The 26,764-nt window shown below is 39.3% G+C and overlaps 1 protein-coding gene across 1 annotated transcript in view; it reads left to right on the top strand.

Moving 5' to 3' along the window:
• The window catches only part of TAFA4 (TAFA chemokine like family member 4), a 189,426-nt gene extending 163,112 nt beyond the window's left edge, over positions 1 to 26,314 (top strand). Inside the window, exons 4-6 of the mRNA XM_017859396.1 lie at positions 4,661 to 4,816; positions 18,615 to 18,739; positions 24,964 to 26,314. Coding sequence (XP_017714885.1) covers positions 4,661 to 4,816; positions 18,615 to 18,739; positions 24,964 to 24,975 — 293 coding nt within the window. The 3' untranslated portion in view covers positions 24,976 to 26,314. The remainder of the gene's footprint in view (positions 1 to 4,660; positions 4,817 to 18,614; positions 18,740 to 24,963) is intronic.
• The last annotated feature ends 450 nt before the right edge of the window (positions 26,315 to 26,764 follow it).

The following is a 26,764-nucleotide window of genomic DNA, read 5'->3' as shown; positions in this document are numbered from 1 at the left end:
CTGTATAAATAATTAAAATTCTGGTTCAGGCAAGCTGATAATTCAGGGCAGTGTGGCCCAGTCCTAAGTTTGAAGAGAAAATAATCCATTTGTACTTGTGGATGGTTATATAGCAACAGAGTTCTAAGTAAATCATAGCATTACTGAACGTCCAGATTGTTTCTTGACTGCTCCAAGAAGTTACTGACACATATATTTTTCATTTTCTTAGTGGCGTTTAAAGCTGCTTTCATTACAGACTCAAGGGTCATTTAGTAATCTAACCAAGGCATGATGGTTTGTTATGGACTGAATGTCTGTATCCTTTCAACATTCATATGCTGAAGTCCTAACTCCAAATGTGATTATATTTGGAGAGATGACCTGTGAGGTGGTAATAAAGAGTAAATGAGGTCATTTAAGGGCATGGCCTTAATCTGACAGGACTGGTGTCCTTATAAAAAGAGGAAGAGACACCAGAGCTTGTTCTGTTCTCCATGTGAGGACACAGCAAGAAGGTGACTGTCTGCAAGCCAGGAAGAGAGCTCTCACCAAGAACTGTACAGGCTGACATCTTAAGTTTAGACTCCCAGTCTCCAGAACTGTGAGAAAATACATTTCTGTTGTTTAAGCCACCAAGTCTATGGTATTTTGTTATGACAGCCCAAGCAGACTGAGACAGTGACGAATGGGAGGACATTTCCTGAGAGATAACTGTGAATGACTCCTCCTGGCCCCTGCTCATAGCTAGTCATTAGCTGCCAGGGAACGTTTGACTGAAAGTTGCTGATTTGCAATTGGAACCAAAGACAGGATCTCCCCTCCAACCTTTCCCAGCCCTTACTTTTCTGCTCACTCAGTGCTAAAGTTTCATAGTATTTTACTGACATTATAATTACTATTTATTTAATTTTACAGTTGTATACAACTACCTATGGGAAATCAATGCTCTTGTTATGAACATTTAATTAGGTTTATCATTTTAATCACTTCTCCATATTCATGCTTTCTTAAGTAGTAGATTGAAAACTTTCTCTCTTGCTGGTAGTTTGATTCTCTGGGTGCTGGTTCTGTCTGCCTTAGCATTTGTTCTCACCAGTAATTGAATTTTCCTGCCATCAACATTGAAGATGGCGTGACAAGGTTAGTCCAGAAAACATTCAGAATAATATAGAGGTTGTTGTTTGGGAAGCCTGTCTTTATGGATAAAAAGTCTGAATCATGGAATATTTTGAAATTGGTTTTATTTTGAAACACGTGCATCAACAGAAACTAAGCAAAGCATTAAACTGGTGGGAATCCTCAGGGAGACCTCTTTTAATGAGTAGATGAAATTGCTTACAATTCACATAACAATTTCTGTGTAAATGGATGTATCTGAAAATCATGAGCACACTTGAGGGTACTTGAAAAAGTTGTCTTTCCTTAATAATTTCTGAACAGAACCTCTACAATCTTGTTTATGTTATTTTTATCAGAGCAAAGGTAAGTCTCTCCAGCCTGGTATAGCCAGAGTAGGTGTATTAGTTATCTACTTCTGTGTAACAAATTACCCCAAATCTTGAAAACCTGAAACAATCAACAGACATTATTATCTCACACACAGCTTCTGAGCATCAGGAATCTGGGAGTGGCTTAGCTGGGTGGTTCTGGCTCAGGATTTCCCATGAGGGTGTAGTTATGCTGTTGGCTGGGCTGTAGGATCCACTTCCACGCTTACCCATGTGACCAATGGCAGTAGACTGTAGTTCCTGGCTATGTGGGCCTCTAACCAGGGCTGCTCACAACATGGTTTCCCCCAGAACAGATGAATACGTGAGTGAGCGTGCCATTGTCTTATCACCTAATCGTGTACATGGCAAACCATCACTTCTGCTGTGGTATACTGTTGTCACATAGACCGAGTAACTCTGGTTTAATGTGGGAGGGGCCCACGCAAGGGGTCTGTTTGCAAGTTTACTGACACGGCTGTTGTCAGGATACTTCCGTTTCTTACCACCTAGGCCTGTCTGTAGGGCTGCTCATGCCAGGGTTTCCCCAGAGTGAGTGATCTGAGGGCCTGGAGATGACAGCCACCTAATTTTGGACAAACCAGCACATCTGCTGCATGCTTTTGCTCAGACCAACCCTGGTACCATGTGGGAAGGGACTGCACAAACCTGTGAATACTTGGTGGTGGGGATGACAAGGGAGCATCTTAGAGGGTGGCTGCCACAGTTGACATGTGACCTAAGTCAGGCCAGTCAGATGCACCCTTTCCTAGAACTGACGTGTGGAGCAGCATGACAGATTGAGTGGAATTACTTACTCAGGTTGAGCCATGAGAGTAGTTCCACTTATGGTTAGCTACACTCTTCGTTCTACAAACTCCTGATCTTCCAGTAAAGTCTCTTTGCATTACGTTAGCTCAAATCAGTTTCTGTTGTTCTAACAAAAGACTCCCAACTGATAAATGGATTCCAATGTAAATTACCCTTAAGTACATGTGCAATACAGAAACTACTTTATCATAGGATGATGGAATTCAGGTGGTTGGTGATGGGAGCATAGCAAGAAACTGTGGTGCTAGATTGGAATCGGAGATGTCAGTATGTACTTATGCTGTACCTGCACACATACTTCCTTGACCTATTTGCTGAAAGGGCCTGAGTCACTCCCTAATTGTGATGAGTAAACCTACACATTGAGATTCAGGTTTCTAAGTCTGATGCCCCATGAAAAGTAATCAAGAATTCTTGAAGAAATTATGGGGGCAGGGAAAATACCAGGTAAGTCTGGAACTTCTTGAGGGTCAGAAGGTTAGTAAGTTCTCAAAGAATATGAGAATATGACACAGCTCCTCCTGCTTAGATCTGGGACAATTGGAAGGGTCTCCTGCTGCCCAGATCTGGGATGATTTGAACATTAACATAGAATCAGTCTTACAACTATCATATTGATAATTGATTCAGGTGGAAATCATCAATGGATACTAAAACTAGTAGGTTAGTAGGTGAAAGTTTGATAAAGAATGGGATATATTCATAGTCTCACTAATATATCTCCCTCAAAATGCTTACTAACATAAAGGGAAAAATAATACCTTTACAACGGAGAAGCCTGACAGATACCATCCTAACCATTTAATTAAAGGTAATAGCACTGATAATGGGATGAAAGGACATTAGGTGTTTCCTGATATGATGCACTAAGAATAAAGAATCACTTCTGGGACAATCTGCTAAAGATGCATTGCTTGAATCTAATCAAGAGGAAGCATCACACAAATCCAAACTGAGAGACACTCTGCAAAATAATTGGCATGTAACTCTTGAAAAATGTCAAGGTCAAGAAAGAAAGACTGAGGAGGAGTTTCTGAATAAAGCAGGCTAATGAAATGTGACAATTGAGTGCAATGCATGCACCTTGATTGGATTCTGAGCAGGGGGAAAATAGCTATAAAAGGTATTATTGGGATATTAGCAAAATTTGAATATAGATTGTACATTACATAGTAGCATTATGTCATGTCAAATTTTCTATCTTTAATCATTATGTAACCTTATGTCTTTGATTTTAGAAAATACACAGTGAAGTAGTTGGGGTAAAGGGGCATCATGTCTGAAATTTACTCTCAAATGGCTTAGAAAACCATGAGAGAGTGAATGATAAAGCAAATGGGGCCACATATTAGCTGGTGAACCTGGGTGAAGTCTGTTACAGCAGCAATTGCCAACTCATAACAAAGTACCACACATTTAGCACCACGTTTCTGCAGGTCAGAAGTCTAGCACTGCCTGGCTGGAATCTCTGCCCAGCATCTCACCATCTGCTTAAATTCGAGGTATGAGCAGGCTGCATTCCTTTATGGGGAGGCTCTGGGGAAGAATCAGCATCCAGGCTCACTCTGGTTATTGGCATTTCTTGAGGTTGTAGGACTGAGATCTCCATTTCCTTGACATGTGGCCCCTCCATCTTCAAGCCAGCAATGGCACCTGGAGCTCTTCATCTGTCTGTTTTTCAGGGCTCATTTGAGCCCTGAATGGCCCGATCTGGATAATCCAGGCTACGCTCCCTCTCTTAAAATCAACCAGTTGGCCAGTCATGGTGGCTCACGCCTGTAATCCCAGCACTTTGGGAGGCCAAGGCAGGCAGATCACTTGAGGTCAGGAGTTTGAGACCAGCCTGACCAACATTGTGAAACCCTGTCTCTACTAAAATACAAAAATTAGCCAGGCATGGTGGCACACACCTGTAATCCCAGCTACTCGGGAGGCTGAGGCAGGAAAATCGCTTGAACCCAGGAGGTGGAGGTTGCAATGAGCCGAGATCACACCACTGCACTCCAATCTCAGTGACAGACTGAGACTCCCTCTCAAAAAAACAAAAAATCAATCTCAGTCACATCTGCAAAATCTCCTTTGTCATGTAATTAATATGACATAACCATGAGTGTGACCCCAGGGGTGATGATCCTGGAGGCCAAATTTCTGCCTACCACAGGTTCACAGAAGCTTTCTGCATTCTTCTCACCACCTTTATATAAATTTGAAATGACATGTTATCAAAATAAAATGTTATAAAGACTCATAAGCATAGCACAGGAAGGTGGAAAATGTCATCATAGCATCGTTCTGGTTTTGGTGGTGTCATTTCCTTCTAACAGCACTGGGTTTGTTTTTCTCCCCCCATTACCTACTAGGTCACCACCAAATCAAGCAGGGTACATGTGAGGTGGTTGCTGTGCACAGGTGCTGCAATAAAAACCGCATAGAAGAGCGGTCACAAACGGTCAAGTGCTCTTGCTTCCCGGGACAGGTGGCCGGCACAACTCGGGCTCAACCTTCTTGCGTTGAAGGTAAGACCTCTCTGGTCAGTGTCTCTGATATTTCAAAAAGGTCAAAACCCACCAGGAATTTCCCTACTTTGCTGCCTTTGCAACCCAAAGAAACCTAGGGTTGCTTTGAGATCAGTGTCAATCCAAAGTGAACATAAATACAACTCCAAAAATGTCTTGATGGTAAGGTAAGTCTTCAATAATGTCCCTCAAGGGGTACCAATGGGGAGTTGTATTATAGGGCAATTGGGAAGACGTGCGTCAATTCCGTTTGCCCACCTGTCTCCAAATCTCACTCACCAAAGCAATTGTTTCCACAGATGCCCTGTTCTCCCTCCTCTTATACTCTGTACTCAAAATTAGCAGCATGACTTTCTCACTTCATGCTTGGTGTCATAGATTGGTATCCTCTCTTTTATTTCTAGTTTATCATTTTAACAGACATTTATAGGACATTGTCTTTGGAACAGCTTCCCTGGGAATAGTTTGGAATCATGTATCATTCATTTGTAATCTCCAAATCCCCTAGCACAGTGCTGTGCCGATGGTTGTAGATGGAAGCCTGGGATTGATTTCTTTTGATACCCCTGGCTTCTTCCAGCAGACGCTGTGTTAGAAACAAGTGTCAGTCCCCAGGGGAACAGATACATGGGGTTAGTCTGTATCAGTTGCTCTGCAGTGTCACAAACCTCCCTGAAAATGAACATTTCCAGTCTCATTTGATGCATGTCTGAAGGTCAGCAGTTAAAACACACACACATTCTTAACTCCAGATCATATTGCACAGTGAACAAGAATGGCTGATTTACCTGCATTCCATTCCCCCTAGCAAACACACACATAGACATACACAACTATATGGGCTGTGTGGTTACAGTGGTATTTATGTATCAGCACCATCTCAGCCACCTTTAAAGCAGGAAAGTGAAAGTGGAAAATTTCCACCTACAGTTTTTTATCAGAAACTTTGGGGGCCAAATGTGTTGCTGAATTCAGAATTTGCTCATATTTCTTCTGGGTAACATAGCACATATACCATCTATTACCTTACAGACCTAATGTACTCTCCACTTGCCCCCCATAATCATAGAAATATTACTATATCTGCAGTGAAATGTGCAAATATTCATGCAGGATGGGATAAGGTTGGATAAAGAACTTGTTAATTCAAGTCTGGTTTGCTGTCATCTTACAGAAAACCTTTCAATTTCCAGAGCTTTTTGGATTTGGGGATTATTGATAAAGGATTGTGAACCTATAAAAAAAGATGAAGATCTTTAACATTAAAAAAAATGGCATTTTAAAATTTCTTTTAAGAAATACACGGAGTTTCTACACCTCCAGCTGGGGAAGTCTAACGTATTTATCATCTCTATTAATTGAATCCAAATCACAACCATTCTTTCTCCTGGCTGTCTCTCAAATCAGCCCACTTTTCTCCATCCCCACTGCTACCTCCACAGTCTAGGGGTCACCCTTAGATCTTGCTGAGTGTGCCACATCTCTGCTTCCACTTTCAGTCCTGTAGCCAGAATGATCTACACAAACAGAATGAATTATGTCACTCCCACACTGAAGACCACACTTTACTGTCTTCCCACTGTCTTTAAGATAAACTCCAAGTTCTTTACCATGGCTTGCAGAGCCCTGCAAGATCTGTGTCTCAGTTCTCTTTCAAGTACTCTACCCTAGGTAATCCAGAGTTCTTCCCATTTATTTTCATTTCTGCACATTACTAATTTGCATCCCTTGCCTGAATCGTTGCCCTCCTCCCCATAAAACACACCTGGTCTGCTTAATTCTTCTTATTCTCCTTTCAAATCTCGTGTAAGTTCTTGCATCAACTTGCATTTCCAGTTCATGACATTCAGCCCATGTTATTGTAAAAACGTATGCCTTCCAGTTAGTATGTAAACAGTTTGTGGACAGAGACATGGTCTCTTACTTTCATCTTTCCCCATTGGCTGGCCCATGAAGAAGTTTTAGTACAGTGGAGAACGGACTTTGCTAATCACAGATTGTTCTCTAGAGGCAATGTGTTTGCTTGCCTCTGTAGGCCTTAAATGTCTTCTAACGAACTCTTTTTATATTCTGTCTAACCCAGAATAATGTTTTACAATATTCAAAGCACTTAAAAAGTACTGATAGGGCAGTGATGACTATTAGTATCTTTATCTTAATAAAGAAAATATGAATACCTTACCCCAGACTATCTTGTTTTAAATTTTATGTATGGGCAAATCCCCTTTGGCCACCACCCTAGAAGTAACTACATTTATGTGTTTGGTCAATATATTTCTGTATATTTGTGTATTTGGAGCTAGGTTTGTAGGAAACAGTGGTAGATTTCAGTATGAGTGTGTGTTTTACACAAATGCTATCACATTGGATATTTCACTCATCCTGCTTTATTCCTATCAGTATTAGGTTGCAGAAATCTTTGTGTGCTGGTACATATTGATCTAACTGGGTGTTTTCAATTGCTCCATAGCATTCCATGTATGGATAGGCCATAATTATTTAGCCATTCTTCTTCCTTTTTAAAAATTAACAGGGTCTTGCTCTGTCATCTAGGTTGGAGTACAGTGGCATGATCATAACTCACTGCTGCCTTGAACTCTTGGGCTCAAGCAATCCTCCTACCTTGGCCTCCCAAAGTGTTGGGATTACAGTTGTGAACCATTACACCTGGTCACTATTCCTTTATTGATGGACATTTTGGTTGTGTTTATGGCAAAACAGACTCGCAGGTTAACTAAATGGTTTCTCTAGTGTCATAGGAAGTGTGATGTGGACCAATCATGGAGCATCTGAGCAGAGTCTATGCAGCATATGTTGTATATGCTGTCTACTAGAACTCTCTGTGATGATGCACATGTTCCCCCTATATACATTTACGGAGATAACCTGTGTAGATGGATATCTATATCTATATGTGATGATGTATATGTCCAGTGTGGCTAGTAGCCATTAGCCACCCATGGCTATGGAGCATTTGAAATGTGGCTAGTGTAAATTTAGATTTAATAGGGACTTGTGGCTCAAAGCTTCACAGTGGACAGTGCAGGTTATGCGTGATGTAAACATGTAACTTGTGTGTAACATTTGTGGTCAGAAAGTACCAACACCCTGAAAGGTGAGACTAGGTCTTTCAGCTTGTGTCTCCTATACCTAACATTGTCTGGCAAACAGTCGGTGTTCAATAAATGTTTATTGGATCAAAGTCACTGAGAAGTGCAGGCAGTTTAAGCTTTGGTTGGGATGTATGTCTGATTTCATCTCTCTTTGATCTCTTCCTTATCTGAATATGTTTCCATTAGGGCTTTTTAGCTTTGCCTGCTTAATCTTTATCCCATAATAATTATGCAGTATCATGCCCTTAATTGGCATGTGGAGAAGACCTATCCTCTGCTGATATGTTCCTCTTATCTTATTTGTCAATAAGAATAGAAAGGATCTAAAATATAAAATTCACCTGAATTTACATTTAAATTAAAACAAAGGCAGGAAAATGTTGGCATGGGGCACTAATTAATGCTGACATAGGAATTGGAATATCCTTTTGCATTTCTGTTAATCCACACCACAGATACTTATCTAGTGTTTTCATTGCTTTTCTGTAAAACCATATATTATATTATATAAACAGGGAAAATAATTAGCTGTTCCCCTTCTACCAAACTTTTTTGTTATCATTAACTTATGAAACCTCCCCTGAGTTATTGAAGTGGGTCTTTAATATACATTGGGGATTTGGGAGATGGGACAGAGAATTATTTGATTGCAAGGCTATGGTTACTTGGGTCCTAAAACAGACAGCTACTCAGCTGGTAATCATTCTTCTTTTTGAATCTTCGGCTGGCATATACAGGTCTGTTTTAGGGTGGAAACTATCTTCCACACATTTATCAAAATACTGCTCTATGGAGATAATGCTGAATGGTTTTATGATAAAATGAGACAAATGTGTAGTACAAGGAAGTTTATTTTGTCAAAACGAATGGTTTCTGAGCATTGGGTTTAAAAGATTAATAAAACAAAAGCTTGAAATAGAAAGTAGTTACTTTTCAAAGCTATTTAAAAATTTTTTTGATGCCCCATCACTTTTTTTGTTTTTTTTTTTGAGACAGTCTCGCTTTGTCACCCAGGCTGGAGTGCAGTGGCATGATCTTTGCTTACTGCAAACTCTGCCTCCTGGGTTCAAGCAATTCTCCTGTCTCAGTCTCCCGAGCAGCTGGGACTACGGGTGTGTGCCACCATGCCTGGCTAATTTTTTGTATTTTTAGTAGAAACAGGGTTTCACCGTGTTAGCCAGGATGGTCTCGATCTCCTGACCTCATGATCTGCCTGCCTCAGCCTCCCAAAGTGCTGGGATTACAGGCGTGAACCACTGCACCCAGCCCACTTCTTCAAGACGTCAGAATTCATTTAGTTAAGAAGCAGAGTTACTGTTTGGACTGCAGACAACTTTCATGGCTTTATGGGCTGTGTGATGAGACATAGGGTCTGTCTTTACAATGTGTTTTCATTGGGATTTTTTTTATTGGGCATGTTCTCCTTCCACTTAAAAGATATTTTTCTCAGTGCAGACATGTGAATGACAGAGAGAGAGGATTTTACCAAAACACTTTGGGAGTTGGGAGGATATGTATGTTGTATATGTTGGTTCATTCATCGTTTTAATTTGGCACCTTTGTGTCTGACTGTCCTACATGCCAGATGGAAGTATGAGAAGGAGACTCAGGTTCTGGTTTCAAGGAACTCTGAGTTTACTAGTTCAGAGAAACAAACTTTTATTAATGAAGGACTCAAAAGGAGAACAGAGAGGTGGTCAGGGATGCTGCCCCTTGAGAAGCAATGGGTCTGAATTTAGTAGGTAGAAGGATTTGATGGTGGAGGGAGTTAGGCAACGAGGCAGCCCAAAGCATATGAGAGTGAGTGGGGCTAACTCGGGAACTAGAAGTAGCTTGGTCTGGCTTGGAAACAGTAGAAAACAAAACTGGAAAGGTAAACGGAACCCTTGATATGAGAGGCCTTAGAATAAGTCAAATTTTAGGATTTAATTCCTGCCTTCTGGGAATTTGCATTTTAAGAGAGTGTGCCAATAAGAAAGAGTATGAAGTGTTATGAACAAAGTTTCTATAAAGTACTGTAAGATTCCTGATAAGAAAAAATGTGATACCTAAATTTGACAGGTCACCTTGTCAGCATAGGTTTCATGGTGAGCTCACAGTCAGTCAGGATTTGTGTGTGTGTGCATGCATGTATGTGTACTAGTCTGTTCTCACACTGCTAATAAAGACATACCCGAGAATGGGTAATTTATAAAGCAAAAGAGGTTTAATGGACTCACAGTTCCACGTGGCTGGGGAGGCCTCACAATCATGGTGTAAGGTGAAGGAGGAACAACGGCATGTCTTACATGGCAGCAGGCAGGACAGTGTGTGCAGGGGAACCGCCCTTTATAAAACCATCAGATCTTCTGAGATTTATTCACTATTACAAGAACAGCATGGGGAAGAAAAAAAACCCACCCCCATGATTCAAATACCTTGCACCAGGTCCTCCCATGAAACATGGGGCTTGTATGAGCTACAATTCAAGATGAGATTTGGGTGAGGGGCACAGCCAAACCGTATCAGTGTGTGTGTTTGAGAGAGAGAGAGAGAAAACTCACAAGTGGGGGTGCGAAAACTTTAGATTCATGGAATCGCCCATAGTAGGGGCAGGGAGGAAGACATAAAATAGAGGTGGCATGGTGTTTATGATGGATTAGAATTATTTTCATAAGTCCGAGCTTTGAGCAGGTCTAGCACAACCTCCTAGAGGATCTAGCACAATCCTGCGAGAGGATGAACTAGCACAACCTCTCATTTTGAGTTAGTATGCCTTTAAACTGTAAATCCATGTTTCTCAACCAGGGGCGATTTTGCCCCCTTGGGGATATTTGACATTGTCTCAAGACAGCTGGGAGAGGGTGCTACTGGTGTCTAGCATGTAGAGGCCGGAAGTTCTGTCTTACATCTTACAATGCACAGGATTGACCGCCACGATAAATAACCAGGTTCAAATGTCAATACTGTTGAGGTTGAGAAACCTTGACTTAGAGGTCCCCAATATATGTGGATATGCTTGTGTGGGTCTGTATTTAGTAGGGAGGACAAGCCTAGATCACAAAAGATCAGTGTATGTGTACTCATGCACTGACTCAGTACTCTGTGTACTTCGTGGAACTAACAATATTGTGTTGTTTGCAGAATGTGTGAACAAGTAAGATTCCTTGAAAGAAATAGTACTCTAACTACTGCTCTTATGCCTGTTAGCTGGGTCAAGTTGGTGTGGCTTCTTTTCTTAACACGACATATAAAAGTTAATGGCTTAATTTTTAAATAACACAGAGTCTTAAAATAGTAATATGATTGAAATAACTGAAGACAAAGTGTTAAAATCTTGGAGCATATTCTATAAGGCATATATTCTAGGAAGATGTTTTCTTAATTTTTCTGTTCATAGTTGCAGTAGAAACATACACTTTTCTTTAGAATATCCTTCACCACATGTATTAGGGTTCTCTCGAGGTACAGGACTAATAGGATAGATGTATATATGAAGGGGAGTTTATTAGGAGTATTAACTCACACAGTAACAAGGTGAATTCCCACAATTGGCTGTCTGCAAGCTGAGGAGCAAGGAAGCCAAAACCTCAAAAATAGGGAAGCCAACAGTGCAGCCTTCAACCTATGGCTGAAGGCCTGAGAGCCCAGAGCCCCTGGGAAACCACTGGTGTAAGTCCAAGAGCTGAAGAGCTTAGAGTCTAATGTTTGAAGGCACGAAGCATTCAGCACAGGAGAAAGATGGAGGCCAGAAGACTTAGCCAGTCTAGCCCTTCCACGTTCCTCTTCCTGCTTTTATCCTAGCTGTGCTGACAGCTGATTAGATGGTGCCCACCCAGATTAAGGGTGGGTCTGCCTTTCCTAGTCTACTAACTCAAATGTTAATCTCCTTTGGCAACACCTCACAGGCATACCCAGGAACAATACTTTGCATCCTTTAATCCACTCAAGTTTACACTTAATAATATTAACCATCACGCCATGTAAATACAGCTAAAGTAAATCAACAAGTAAGAGTCCAACTCAGGAAAAGTGAGCATGTTGGTGGTTATAATTTGAAGTCTGGCTTATCTAAGTAACTGTATAAATATATAATTGTGTTCTGTTTAACCAAGTGATGTTTATTTGGGACAAGAGATACAAAATAAAACTCATTTTATACAATAGAGAGTAAGGAAAATGTACCAGAAGCAAAACAGCTAATTATCACATGAAATGTTCACCTTGACAGCAGCATTGTAGAATATACCAGTCACTACCACAAAACCAGGGAGGGCTTCACTGTCTTTTTATTTTTTTTTTCTTTCTGCATAAAACTGGAAATTCATTACAGGTTGGCAGCTTGAAGATAGGGGTATTATGTGTTTTCGTAAGTCAGGAAGCCTGGGGCTTTTAAAAGAATTTTATTTTAAAATATAAGTGACAAGACACTTTCTCATTTAAAGTGTATTATGATATTTTTTAAGAGGAAAAAAATATCTATGCCTCCTACAAACTTATTTTCCTGTGGATACAAGGCTCAGTAAAGTGGGCAGATGTTCTCACCAGTAACTTTAATAAAATCCTACTTCTGAGTCCTTTGTCCCTGCTAGTGAGGCTGAAGGTGCACTCGAAGCTTATTATTTCCTGGCTGTTTAATCACCTTATTCTCTGTCAGGTCGAGCCCTCAGTGGGTTCTTACCTTTGCTGTCAGTTTCTTAGTCAATCCTTAACTCATAACGGAATTTGCAATGTGTGTTTTGATTATTGTGGTGTTTCCTTTTACGTCTGTCATTTCTGAGAGAGCACTTGCCATAAAGCCTTTCACAAAGAAACTCCATCATGGGTAACACATTGACGAATAGGGGCACCTCACAATGTATTATTCTGTGAGACAGGAAAATGTATATTTGCAAATAGGACTCCTTTACATTTCAGGGCAGCTTGCTATTTTAAGGAGTCTGAGGCAAATCTGTTTTTAGAAGAAAGCATCACTCCATATTTTCCAATTAAACGAAAAACCTGGTAGATAATCTCATAAGAGTTTTGTCTTGGTCTTTCGTGCTTCCTTTTTAAATTTTTTCATTTAAATCCCTAAACACTAGGTAAATGCTGATTTTTTTTTCTGTAGTTAAGAAGTGGCATATTTTTCTGTGATATACATCCGGATCTGTCATTTTTATTCCCCCCTCCAGCTCCTTTTCTAGGTTTTGGCATCGGAAGTACCTTGTGTCCCCATGGGTTCAGTAAGTGAGTGCTGGCTGGCATTTCTCTGCTGAAAGGTTGAGATTATCTGATTCATTCTCTTTCTCCGCAGGGAATTTATTCCGCAATTTCTCACTTCACTCCCACCTCAGTTGCTCTTCTTGTTTTAGAGTTCGTTCTTCTCAAACTCTTCTGGCACCCAGTTTTCTCTACCTTATTGCACTACTTGGCTCAGACTCCTTCCCTGGCTCTCTGCTGCTGAGAGACCCAAGTCTAATCTTGAATTTTCCTCGAGAGCCCCTAATAGTTCCTTCCCAGACACCCTCCTAATCTGAGCATCCAGGGCTTCCCTGACGATCTCTCACTTCAGCCACATGCGTCTGCTGGCTTCCAGGTGGAACCATCACTGTTGCTCCTGTCTTCAGTTGTGGACCTCTGGCCACCTGTCAAGACTGCTTTTGAATCTTTCATGAAGCTCTGATACCTTTCCAGAGTACATGGGTTCTCACTCCTGAGTGGAAGAAAGTTAGTCTAAGGAAGAGTTTTGAAGACAAAGTATTTTAAATTCAGCTCTAATTCTATGTAAATACAACTAAGCTTCTGTCAACATTTATGTAACTTTTCTAGTCCTGCAGATGGTATTTTAAATTGAGGGCTGGGGACCATCTCTTATTTATTTTTATATCCACTTGGAACCAATCCATGGTACTCAGACAAGAATGAATGGTCAGCACTATGAGTATAGTAAAACTCTGTGTAGTACCTCCTAATCTAAAATATTATTGTAAATTGTGATACAGTAGAAAGACTACTGGATAAGGAAGAAGAAATTCTAGTACCACCCTCCACCCCTTTCCTAACTCTGAGGGAAGCCCTGGTTTTTATTTGTGGCACTATCTGGCTCCCCTTTCTGGCTTCTGAAGGTTGTTGGGACAATCAAAAGAGGAACAGTAAGTAAAAGTGCTTTGAAAGTGACACAGCTCCATGAAGTTGCAAGGGGAAACTGAGGCTGCAAAAAATATAACTTTTTTTTTTTTTTTTTTTTGAGACAGAGTCTTGCTGTGTCACCCAGGCTGGAGTACAGTGGCACAATCTCGACTCACTGCAACCTCCGCCTCCCAGGCTCAAGTGATTCTTCAGCCTCAGCCTCCTGAGTAACTGGAACTACAGGTGTACACCACCATGCCCAGTGAATTTTTGCATTTTTAGTAGAGGCGGGGTTTCACCACTTTGGCCAGGCTGGTCTCAAACTCTTGACCTCAAGTGATCTGCCTGCCTAGGCCTTCCAAAGTGCTAGGATTACAGGTGTGAGACATCATTCCTGGCCAAGAATATAACTTTATTAGGCTTTACCTGCTATGTACATCCATACCAGTTTCACGGCAGTCTCTGGCACAATAAATAACCAATTTGGCTAGATTCCTTTCTTGGTGTCGGCAATGCCTGATTTAAATAGCAAGTGGTTACCCGAGATCACAAATCCACCTGACTTAGGTACTATTTGTTTTGATGGATATCACTAGATAGTAGCTCAGTATATTTGGCCAGAATCAGGGACAATGTGGCCACTTGTGGAGAAGATTCTACAATGTCTGGCCCGTTCAATGAATAATGAAATTATCCTGTGCTCTCATCATGCCACATAGTGTTTGTCTGACTGGGAAACTGTTTGAATGCACTGGCTTGCCTCCTTCCATACAAGGATTTGTTTCTAAGTAGATGCGTAAAGGAGGGAGGTATGAATATAAGTGTTATCACTTGGGCTGTAGCATTAGACTACCCCTCTTCAAGTGCTTGTTTGACTGTTTTCAGACTGTGTGACCTTGCTCTAGTCACTTAATGCCCCTGGACCTCAATTTTTTTCATTTCTATGAAGTACAGGAAAACGTTTTTAAAAATATTTTTTATTTCAACAGTTTTTGGGGAACAAGTGGTCTTCTATTACATAGGTAAGTTCTTTAGTGGTAATTTGAGATATTAATGCACTCCTCACCTGAGCAGTATACACTGTACCTAATGTGTAATCTTTTATCCCTCACCTCCCTGCCCTGAAAAATAATTTTTAACCTCAGGTTTGTAGTGAGGTTTAATTTAGAAAATACAGGAAGGAAATTAGCAGGGTGCCTGGCCCTCAATAAAAAGTAGCTATTAGGATTTGTAAAACTTTGTTTGAACTTGAGTTTCTGACTTCACAGGCAGCCTAGTTTGAGTCAAATCTATCAGGAAATATAGGGCTTCCTGTATTTAGGAATTCCTATATTATTCTTATATATAGGGTTTCCTATATATAAGACCATGTTGTCTGCAGAGACAATTTAACTTCTTCCTAATTTTAAGTGCCTTTTATATTTTTTTCTTGCCTGCTTGCTCTAAGACTTTTGGTATTCTATTGAATAAAAATGGTGAGTGTAGATACCCACTTCTTGTCATATATGGCCTTTATTATGTTGAATTACATTCCTTCAGTACAAAATTATCTTTGTTAAGAGTTTTATCATAAAGGGATGTTGAATTTTGTCGAATGATTTTTCTGCAGGAGATGACCATATGATTTTTATCTTTCATTCTGTTAATGTGGTGTGTCACATTTATTGATTTACTTACATTTAATCATTCATGCAGCCCAAGGATAAACCCCACTTAATCATAGTGGAGGATCCTCTTAATGTGCTGTTCAATTCAGTTTGCTAGTGTTTTGTTGAGGATTTTTGATCTACGATTATCAAGGATATTGGCCTAGAATTTTCTTTTCTTCTAGTGTCCTAATCTGGCTTTGGTATGAAGGTAATGCTGGGCCTTGTTAAATGAGTTTGGAAGTGTTCTCTCTTCTTCGATTCTTTGGAAGAGAAAGTGGAGCATTAGTTCTTGTTCTTCTTTTTTTTTTTTTTTTTTTTAAGATAGTCTCGCTCTGTTGCACAGGCTGGAGTGCAGTGGTGTGTTCTTGGCTTGCTGCAAGCTCCACCTCCCAGGTTCACACCATTCTCCTGCCTCAGCCTCCCAAGTAGCTGGGACTACAGGCACCTGCCACCACGCCTGGCTAATTTTTTTTTTTTTTTTTTTTTTTTTTTTTTTTTTAGTAGAGATGGGGTTTCACCTTGTTAGCCAGGATGGTCTCGATCTCCTGACCTCATGATCTACCTGCCTTGGCCTCCCAAAGTGCTGGGATTACAGGCACGAGCCACCATGCACAGCCTAGTTCTTCTTTAAATACCAGGTACTAATAAATTCAGTAAAGCTGCAGAATACAAAATCAACATCCAAAACTCAGTTGCATTTTGCTAACAATGAACTATCCAAGAAATTAAGGAAATGATCCTATTTTATAATAGCATCAAAAAGAATACAATACTTAAGAATCAATTTAACCAAGGAGGTAAAAAAATCTGTACACTAAAAACTGTAAGACATTAATGAAAGAAATGGAACAATATCCTGTGTTCATGGATTGGAGAAATATTGTTAAAATGTCTATACTCTCCAAAGCAATCTACAGATACAATCCCTAACAAAATTCCAACATAATTTTCCACAAAGAGAGAAAAGCAGTCCTAAAATTCATATAGAACCACAAAAGACCCCAAGTAGCTAATGCAATTTTGAAAAAGAAAAAGAGTTGGAGGCACACAGCCCCTGATTCAAATTATATTACAAAGTTATAGTTATCAAAACAGTATGGCACTGGTATAAAAATAGACACATAGACCCATGTAACAGAATAGACAACTCAGAAATCCATGCATTTATAGTCAACTAGTCTTTGACAGGGTGACAAGACTACACAATGCGGAAACAATAGTCTCTTTAATAAAGGGTGCTGGGAAGAAAATTAGACATTCCCATGTAAAAGAATGAAGTTAGACCTGTGACTTAAACCATATGGAAAAGTTAACTTGAAAAGGATGTAAATGTAATCTATGAAATGAAACTATGAAACTCCTAGAAGAAAACATAGGGGAAAAAGTCCTTGATATTGGTCTTTGCAATGATATTTTGATTATGACACCAAAAGTACAGGCAACAAAAGCAAAAACAAACAATTGGGACTACATCAAATGAAAAAGCAACCTACAGAATAGGAGAAAATACTTACAAGTCAATTCTGATAAGGCGTTAAGATCCAAAATATAAAAGAAACCCACCTGCTCAATTGCCAAAAATTAATACCCTAATTAAAAGTAGGAAAAGAACTGAATTGATATTTTTCCAAGGAAGACATACAAATGACCAACAGGCATATGAAAAGGTGAAGGAATGCCATGCCCTCCAACTTTTCTATGGCTTTTTGTAATTGACTTTAAGTGGTTGCTGGCCACTCACTAGAATGGCATGGAGAGCTGAACACCATGTATGATGGAAATTTTTAGTGCTTTTAGTTTTTGCTATTAACAGAGACCATCAAACATAAGAACCAGTTGCAATACCATTGTAACCTGCAATCGAAGATGATGACCATAATAACAGCTGACATTTTCTAAGACTATTGTGACTGGCTCAAAGTCAGCAAAGATTTTCACACACGGATTAACTTTATCCTCTTAACATCCTAGGGTGAGGATCTACTTTTCAAATGAAAAAACTGACAGAGAAGTCCGAGAACTAGTCTAATCTAGAGGATGGCACAGTCAGATTCAAACCCAGGCAAGCCCACCACAAAGCCCGAGATCTCATCAGCTCTATTTTACAATTGGGCAGTCCACTGCAAAAGTGATCTATTTTTTATTTGTATAAACTTAAGGGTACATAGTGGTGAAGTCTGGGCTTTTAGTGTAGCCATCACCCAAATAGTGTACCTTGTACCCCTTAAGTAACTTCTTGTCCTTCCCACCCTTCCAAGTCTCCAATTTCTGTTGTTCCATGACTATGTCTCTGTGTACACATTATTCAGCTCTCGTTTATAAGTCAGAAAATGACTGACTTTTGACTTTGACTTTGTTTCTGGGTTATTTCACTTAAGATAATAACCTCCGGTTCTATCCATGTTGCTGTAAAAGACAGGATTTCATTCTCTTCTGTGGCTGAGTAGTATTTGATAGCATATCTATACCACATTTTCTTTATCCAGTTTTCCACTGATAGACACATGTTGATTCCATGACTTTGCTATTTATTACTAGTGCTACGATAAACATATGAGTGCACGTGTCTTTTTGATACGACAGTCTCTTTTCCTTTGGGGAGATAGCCGGGGGTGGGATTGCTGGATTGAATGGTTGTTTGATTTTTAGTTATTTGAGAAATCTCCATACTGTTTCCCACAGAGGTTGTACTAATTTGCCTTCACACCAACAGTGTATAAGCATTCCCTTTTCTCTATGTTGTCACCAACATCTGTTGCTTTTAAATTTTTTAATAAAAAAGAAATATTTTGTAGAGTATATGCCTGATGGGATTCCTTAAATTTACTAACAGTAAATTTAATAGCAATCTTTGAACTCAGTGTACCACTCTGTATTGAGTTTTATTTTGTCCATCTTTGGAGGAAGAAACAGTGTCACAAATATTAATTGGCCTTTGTTTTCCAGCTTCCATTGTGATTCAGAAATGGTGGTGTCACATGAATCCATGTTTGGAAGGAGAGGATTGTAAAGTGCTGCCAGATTACTCAGGTTGGTCCTGTAGCAGTGGCAATAAAGTCAAAACTACGAAGGCAAGTATAGACAAAATGCAACTACAATTTACAATTTATCAACTGTGGGGCTTCCTCCCCTTGATTTTATTCTGCCATCAAGAAAACATTATTATGTGTTGATAAACCTGCTTGGGCAGTGCTACCTTAGGGCTTTGGCCTTTTTGAAAAGTGCATTTCCCAGCATCATTCTGTGTGTCAGATTTTATAGAGCAGTGATTTGGTGGGAGAATTCATTATTTTAGGCAGGGCCCCTAAATTCATTTCAGCTTCTTCACAAGCCCGATTTAAAGTAAAAGTTTCAGAGCTGACAGGCCAGTGTATCAAAACACCATGGCAAGAATCCACATCCAGATGATTTACTCAAGTAGAAATACCTATTGCTTTAAAGGAGATTTAATGGTTGGAGATTCTTATTCAAGACTTAGAAGCCAACACTTTTCTCCCCAAATGGTCCTCTTTTTAATTCTCACTGTCACTGAAGAACACCATTGTCTACCCAGTTCTCCAGCCAGAAACCTACCTTCTTCCTTATCTTCCCATGATCAGTTGGTTATACTGTCCTTAGGATTTTTACTACCCAACTTTTCCATGATTCTTCAACACTGTGCTTACTCCTCTTGTCCAATCGGCCATCTCATATGGAGATGCATCTAGACTGCTAGATTGCTGCCTCCCAGTCTGGTCCCTACACAGTGACTACAGTAATTTTGTAAAATCCACATCCTTTAAGCTAATCCACCTCAAAATATTCCACTGGTACCCTCTGGTAATTGGTCCACTAGCCTCTGCCTGGTCTTTAATGAGTAACATGGCTAAGCCACCTCCGCTTCCTTCTCGCTGATCTAAACATCCTGGCCTTTTGTCAGTCCCTCTTACCCTGGTCCTTTTGCACTGGCTGTTCCCTCTTCATAGAATATGTTTCCATCCTTTCTTTTCTGGTTAATCATCATTTTTTCAGGGACCTCTTTCCTGATTGACTGCATGCTCCCTGTATCTTTGAGCATTTATTATGGTTACATTTTACATAGATTGCTATCCATATTTTGCTTAATACCTAGAACTTTCTGTCTGGTGGGAGAGCTTTGATGTTGGGCTCTGGCAGTCCCAGAGCCAGCTGAATGCCTTGGTAACTATTTCTTGAATGAAAATTGACATGACCAAGGTCATTCTAAGATCATTAGACATACTGGAATGGAGTGACTCTAGTTCTCATTGCTATTGAACTTTGATCCCTTAGGAAGTACATACAGTGAATGACTTCTTGCCTTTCTTATGTCGTCTCCTTTATGAATACTTTGAATGAGAACTCTAAATGCTTAGTAATTCATCTTCAGCCATGGAGGTCAAAAGCAGGCCTGTTCTTCTAAGTGTGAACATGAACTATTAAGATTTTGTAAAATATATTAAAACATAAGATAGTAAGTCTAAAACAAAATATTAGAAAATATGATTGTATAAAACATTTTAAATGGGAACTTTAGCTGATATTATACCCCAGATTATCAATGGAATAGTTGTCAGTTGATTCTCTAGGTAAAACCAGAATGTCGAAATGAAGACCATTTTCAACATTAATTGCGATTGTCAGCTAACTTACCCTTGTTACTGATATTGAGATGACTGGGATAATGACCTGATATCTGCTTTTATATCCAGGGCAGCAGAAGTCCATGGAGTCATTTACTGGTGGTGCAAGGAGGTCAACACTCGTATCATTCTAAGCCATTCCCAATAAACTTCCATCCTATATAGACCCAGCATGCTTGCTAAGCAAACCCTGCCTTAAGATAATTTCCTTATCTTTCCCTTGGGCCGTTTCACCTATTTTTTCCTAATTCCTTCCTAAGTAAAAATCTTGGAGTAACACATGAATTAGGGTATTACATCCATCAGTGATAAAAATTTTCTTTCATCATATTTCTTGTAGGCTAAGGAATAACATTTTGGAAGATTCTATTTGTATTGATTTTTATATATAAATATAAAACAAGATCATGAGCAGAAGCCAACTATAGTTCTCTTGGTAGAATGGCTCTCTATTTATGTGTAGTTAGAGAAGGCATTTGCAGGAAGCAAACCCTTAGGGACATTTTGGCTCAGTGCTGGGAATGTAAGTTTGCTCTAGCTAAATCCTCAATGGTAGTGACATTTCATTTAGCACTTTGAAAAGTTGTAGAAAGATAATACAGTTCCCCAAGCCATCATGATACTTGGGCTGCTTTTTTAGTGATATGTCACTTGAGAATAATCTTGAAGTCATAAAACTTTGTTTCCTTTATTAATCCAAGTCAGTGTGACTTGAACTGCATAAAACATTTTATATCTTTTATGGATCTTATGCACATAGAGTAAATTCATTTGTGGGTCTGTGACTAGCTTCCAGTTGTATCTTTTTCTTAAAATTGTTACTGACCTTACACCACAGGTAAGACAGAGGTCCTAGAAAAGCAGAGCAATTGTTTCCCTAGAGGATATGTTAACTAAACTATATAACAAAATAGTTTCAATTTTCTTTAAACAGTTCATGCACAGCAGCATCAAAACACAGAAGGGCTAAAGTAAGATGGTCTCCAGTAAGCCAGCTATGTCAGAATTTTATTTTCCATTTAAATGCAAATATGAAAATAGTTGGCAGTTAACTTGAATATTAATAGCTTTAGATGAAGATATGAAAAGAGAGAGGATAATTCCCTAACTAGTCATCTTTTCCAGGTATAAAATATTGGCATTGAGTTTACTCTGACAACATAGTTTTCAGCGTCTCTAGAGCTACTGTTTCTTGTGGGAAAATATGACCCTCTCTATGGACCTGCCTTAATTGAAATCTGGGTTTTGCTGCATTCTCTGTGCTAAGGAGTTTTTCACTATCTGGGGTTGCCATTGTTAAGCCTTCTAACAAGGGTATGATGTCTTCTTAGCATCGAAGCCAATCATTTGCCATATCTTGTTTGTGAGTAGAAGCAAATCACTTTGAACCTTGAGACATTTTAGACTTTTTAATGTTCTTATTTTTGAATCCTCTACTAAGGGTGAAAAGCTATGTCTTTAGAGTAGTAGTTCTCATCCAGAGGCAGTTTTGCCCCTGAGTAGACATTTGGCAATGTCTTGGATATTTCTGGTCATCACACATTGTGAGGATGCTACTGGCATCTTGTGGGTAGAGGCCAGGGATGCTACTAAACATCCTTCAAAGCACAGACAGCCTCTACAACAATTATTTGACCCCAAATGTCAATAGTATGAAGGTTGAAAAACTGCTTTGGAGTACAGTATATTTTTTTCAGTAGCTCTTTGCAGACTTCCTACTTGATTCTTTTACTTCGTTTTTCAAAGTTTCTGTTGTCTAAATATTTCCAATATTTCACATTGGAAAATTTCTACAGAACGGAAGCAACAGTTTTGTCTTCAGTATCTTCCTCAAATGCCTCTCTAATCTACCTGTCTCTTGGGCCATCACCACGGGTCATTGTCAATATAATAATAATTTAATGCTATCATGGGAACATGTAAAAAACAGTTTTGAACTCTAACTCTAGGATATTCTGGTATAGTAAAAGTCTAGGATAGGGCTTAGAAAACTATGCTTTTAAAACAGTTGTTCTTAGGGTGATTGTGATGAACAGGCAGTATGAGGGAACCATTAGTCTAACTGAACTCTCTACCTGTTCTCACCCTTAATTGACTTATACCTTGCTTTCTCTGCATCAAGCGTAAACTCCCTGCCCAGGTTCCCTCCCTGTTGAGAGATCATCAATGGATCCCCCTTGGAAACTGATGCAAAATACAGATTATAAGCATCTTAAATGGGCCTTCACTGCCAATCATTGTACAGGCCATGTACTTCCCCATACCATTGTTGCCTCCTTTTTCCACTTCCTCTTCTAAAATTCCACTTGTCTTTTAATGTCCAGCTCAGATGACTCCTTTACCCTGAAGTTTTGTCTTCCCTGATCTCTATAGTCAGACTTGAAATGCTCAGGGTACCCTGAGGAATGGGAGTAGAGCTAATATTGGCATCTTAGTAGCCCTGTATCCATCAAAATTCAGAAGTAGCAATGAATCTTCCACATGTAATCAGTACAATAATAATGTTAAAGGAAAACAAGAGCATTTTTTTTTTTTTTTTTTTTTTTTGAGACGGAGTCTCGCTCTGTCACCCAGACTGGAGTGCAGTGGCCAGATCTCAGCTCACTGCAAGCTCCGCCTCCCGGGTTCACGCCATTCTCCTGCCTCAGCCTCCCGAGTAGCTGGGACTACAGGCGCCGCCACCTCGCCCGGCTAGATTTTGTCTTTTAGTAGAGACGGGGTTTCACCGTGTTAGCCAGGATGGTCTCGATCTCCTGACCTCGTGATCCGCCCGTCTCGGCCTCCCAAAGTGCTGGGATTACAGGCTTGAGCCACCGCGCCCGGCCAACAAGAGCATTTTATCATCCAACTTCAGTGAAGTTGTCCAAAATGAGCTGGGCATGGGGAATAAGTTGCCTTTGACAATTACATCCTGGATGTACATTGATAGATCCAGAAAGAGCTAACATCACAATAGCCACCATTCCCTGAGTACAAACCGTGTGTCAACCACTGGGCTGTGTCATTCAAGTCACATATTTTATTCATTCTTTACTACAACTGTAGGGGCAGGTACTATTATCTTTATTTTGCAGATGAAGAAACTAAGGCAAAGAGAGACAATCTACCCCATCACAGAACATGGCCAACTCCATCATTCAGTCACTCAAGTCAAAGATCTTGGAACTGTCCTTGATTCCTCTTTTTCTTACATCTTTGTCCTATTTGTCACAACTCTTTAAGTTGATAGTTCAGTCTTGTCATGCATTTCTCATCTCTTCCTTGAACCTCAGAAAAAGGCCAAAGTCCTTGCATTTGCCTCTTCCTCTCTTCCCAGTGAGTCAGGCCTCCCTCACTTCCTTCAACCTTCCTTGATATCCTGTATAGAAGAGCAGCCCTCTACCTTCCCTTCACCAGCCTTTCTTTCCTCTACTATACTACTTTACTTTCCTCCATAGCACATATTATTAATTTTACCTGTTTGTCCAATCTTTTCCTCTGGAATAGAGATCAGCAAACTGTGGCTTACAGGCCAAATCCAGCCCTTGGCCTGCTTTCGCATGGCCCAGAAGCTAAGACTGGGTTTTACATTTTTAAGTAGTTGGAAAAAATCAAAAGCAGAATATTTCAGAATGCATGAAGATTATATGAAATTCAGATTTCACCATCTATACATAAAGTCTGGAACAAAGTAGTGCCCATTCATTTATTTATTGTCTATGGCTACTGTTGTGAATGAAATAAAGGCAGAGTTAAGTAGTTGCTATAGTGACTGTATGGGCAGCAAAGCTGAAAATATTTACTGTATGTAGTCCTTTTCAGTAAAAGTTTTCCAGCCCCTGCACTAGAAGGTAAGCTCCATGAGGGCAGGGTTTTGTTTAGTTTGCTGTAGTTACCCAGTACAAACAAAAGGGGAGTAATATTGTTGAATACATAAAGGCCATATGTCAGTTAATAGCAAGGCTGAGGTTTACATACATAGCTGATTGGGTCTAAAGCCCAGGTATGGTGACTGTACTATCAAATAATTTGCTTTGAAAAAATATTTTTGTGGTGTAGGCATGTTAAAGTCTTATGCTTTTTTTTTTCCACCTGAACTGGTATATTGGCTAACACATAAAATTTCTTATATGACCAATCAACTATAGAAACTGCTGTTCTATTTTCTTAGATCATAAGCAATGAGCCTGGATGTTTAAAATGAAAATACAACCACTACCTTTTAATGCATAATACAGCAGTTTTATAAAATAACCTATTTTCAAAAGTGAAAGTTAACTGCATAAAAAAAAAATAAAGGCAACATTTTTATCTTGACATGCACTGATTTTAATCAACCATTTGAAAAATTTTTAGTGCCATTAACAAAGCATGCTTAGCATGCATGAATTGATGGGCGATGAGTGTACCTAATCAGATGGGATTTTTATAACCTCACAAATGCAAAGCCAGACTGCATAATACCCTCTTATGGAAGTCTTTGTGCATGTATTCTTTATATTTCTTGCTTTTAGGCTGCAAAGCAGAATTTGACAGTTGATTTGGTGAGGTCAGTTATAGGTAAATGTACAAACTGATAAATTATTCACAGTCAGGACCTTATTGGTCTAGGGGGCAGGAATGGTTATTTTGGTGGGTATGGATTGTTGAATACTCCCTTATTTGATTTGTTTTAGGTAACGCGGTAGCGAAGAGAGAGGTGTGCTTCAATCCTGGAGGGGCAGCAGGATGCGGAGCACTTTTGATTGGATTCCCATCCTGGCCCCTTTGCAGAAAATTGTCTAGGATTTCAGCAACTTCATATTTGTATATGAGAGCTGTGAGAGGTGGCATTCACTTAACTGGCCCAGCCCTCTCTGCTTTGTGATTTTATTTCATCGAATTATGACCACAAGCCACCACACACTTGACATCCTATCTGGATTCCCAAGGAGCATACCTCCAACATCCGAGAAGAGCAAATTAGAGTCTTCAAAATGGATCACCACTAAGGGCATGTGCATTCTTCACTTTCTTTCTGCCTTTACAAAAGAACTTAGATGTATGTTTCAAAGGGTCCTCATTCTGTTCCTCTTTTGAACTTTTCTTTTTGCCCTTGTATTAAAGTGGTTTTAAAGGGGTCTAAAAAGATTTTGGCAAAACATATTTGCAGATGTAGATTAACTGGTGAAAAAAATTACTGCTAGAGATCAACTGGTTAACTGGTAAAGAACATTTATTTTATAATCCTTGAAGAATAGAAGGACGTAGTTGGATTATTGTGTGTATTTTTACTTTCCATTGTCCAGTTAGCAGAGATAAAATGAGAGCGTTTTAACTTCAATGTACCATTTTACTGAGTGCTAAGGAAGCATATCAATTCCAATATTTTATAACCAAAGCTCTATCAGAACATCTTTATAAAACTTGTTGGAATTTTTATGGCTTTTGTGTAGTCATGTAGGTAACTCATTTAAAATATAACCAAATCTCAATTTAGATCAAGGGTTATTTCTTAGATCAAGTTTATGCCAATTATATGAAAATATTTTAACTCCTAGACAGGAGTCTTTCAGTGCTGAATTTTAGACTGTAAATGAGTTCTTAACTTGGCTGTTTCCCTACTTCTGTGTTATTTCTTATTTCTTTAAAATCTGAGTCCTGATTGGCTTAATGATTTTGCAGCAGACATGTCTCCACATATTCTCAGATGCTGTCACGTGGAAACATGAAACAGATGAAGAATGACTGACCCAGATTTTAAATGTATAAGGTACATATTACTGTAAAAATATGGGATGGATTTTATATATTAAGAAATACCAAAAACATAGTTTGTGCACCAAGTTAATTATCCCTGGCCTTTCACATTTATGGGGGGAAAATAAATCAATACTTTAATGTTGTTTATAGCATAATGGTTATTTGATTTTATTCTTGTAGAAGGAATGGAAAGATTTGTTGGCTAAATTTTTGAATTTGACTAGATGCTTACTACATTTGTTATGATCGTATGAATAAGTAAAAAAAATCATCCTGCTGATGGCATACATGTTTTTGTGATTATTATACGCCTTAAGACTTTGTGTTAACATCCTACCTAGGCTTGCAGATTTTAAACATGAAAACTCCTTTTAAAATTGAACTATATCGCAAAGTTGGCACATAACATTTGGGTGGCTTCGTTTCTTCTCCCAAACCTATGTAGCATTAAGCTTAGGTACACTCATGATGTTTTATGCATACTTTGCTCCCTTTAGTATTGATATATATATATATATATATGGAAATTTTATGATACATGAAACAGTGACTTAATTTTTTAGCCCATGTGTCTGATCTCGTACCTCAAATAAGATCAAGTAACTATGACAGTACTTCACCTTTAGGTACATCTCTGGTGCGTAAACCACTTCCAGGGAATCAGTGGTCCATTTGGGAAAATGGCAGGCCTCGAAGCTGCCATTTCATCCATTGTTGTTTCAACATGTACTTTTT

The sequence above is a fragment of the Rhinopithecus bieti genome, unplaced genomic scaffold (genome assembly GCF_001698545.2).
Source record: "Rhinopithecus bieti isolate Rb0 unplaced genomic scaffold, ASM169854v2 scaffold_47418, whole genome shotgun sequence".
Classification (NCBI taxonomy): Eukaryota; Metazoa; Chordata; class Mammalia; order Primates; family Cercopithecidae; genus Rhinopithecus; species Rhinopithecus bieti.
The sequence above is the reverse complement of the archived record's forward strand: the minus strand, read 5'-3'. Positions and strand labels throughout refer to the sequence as shown.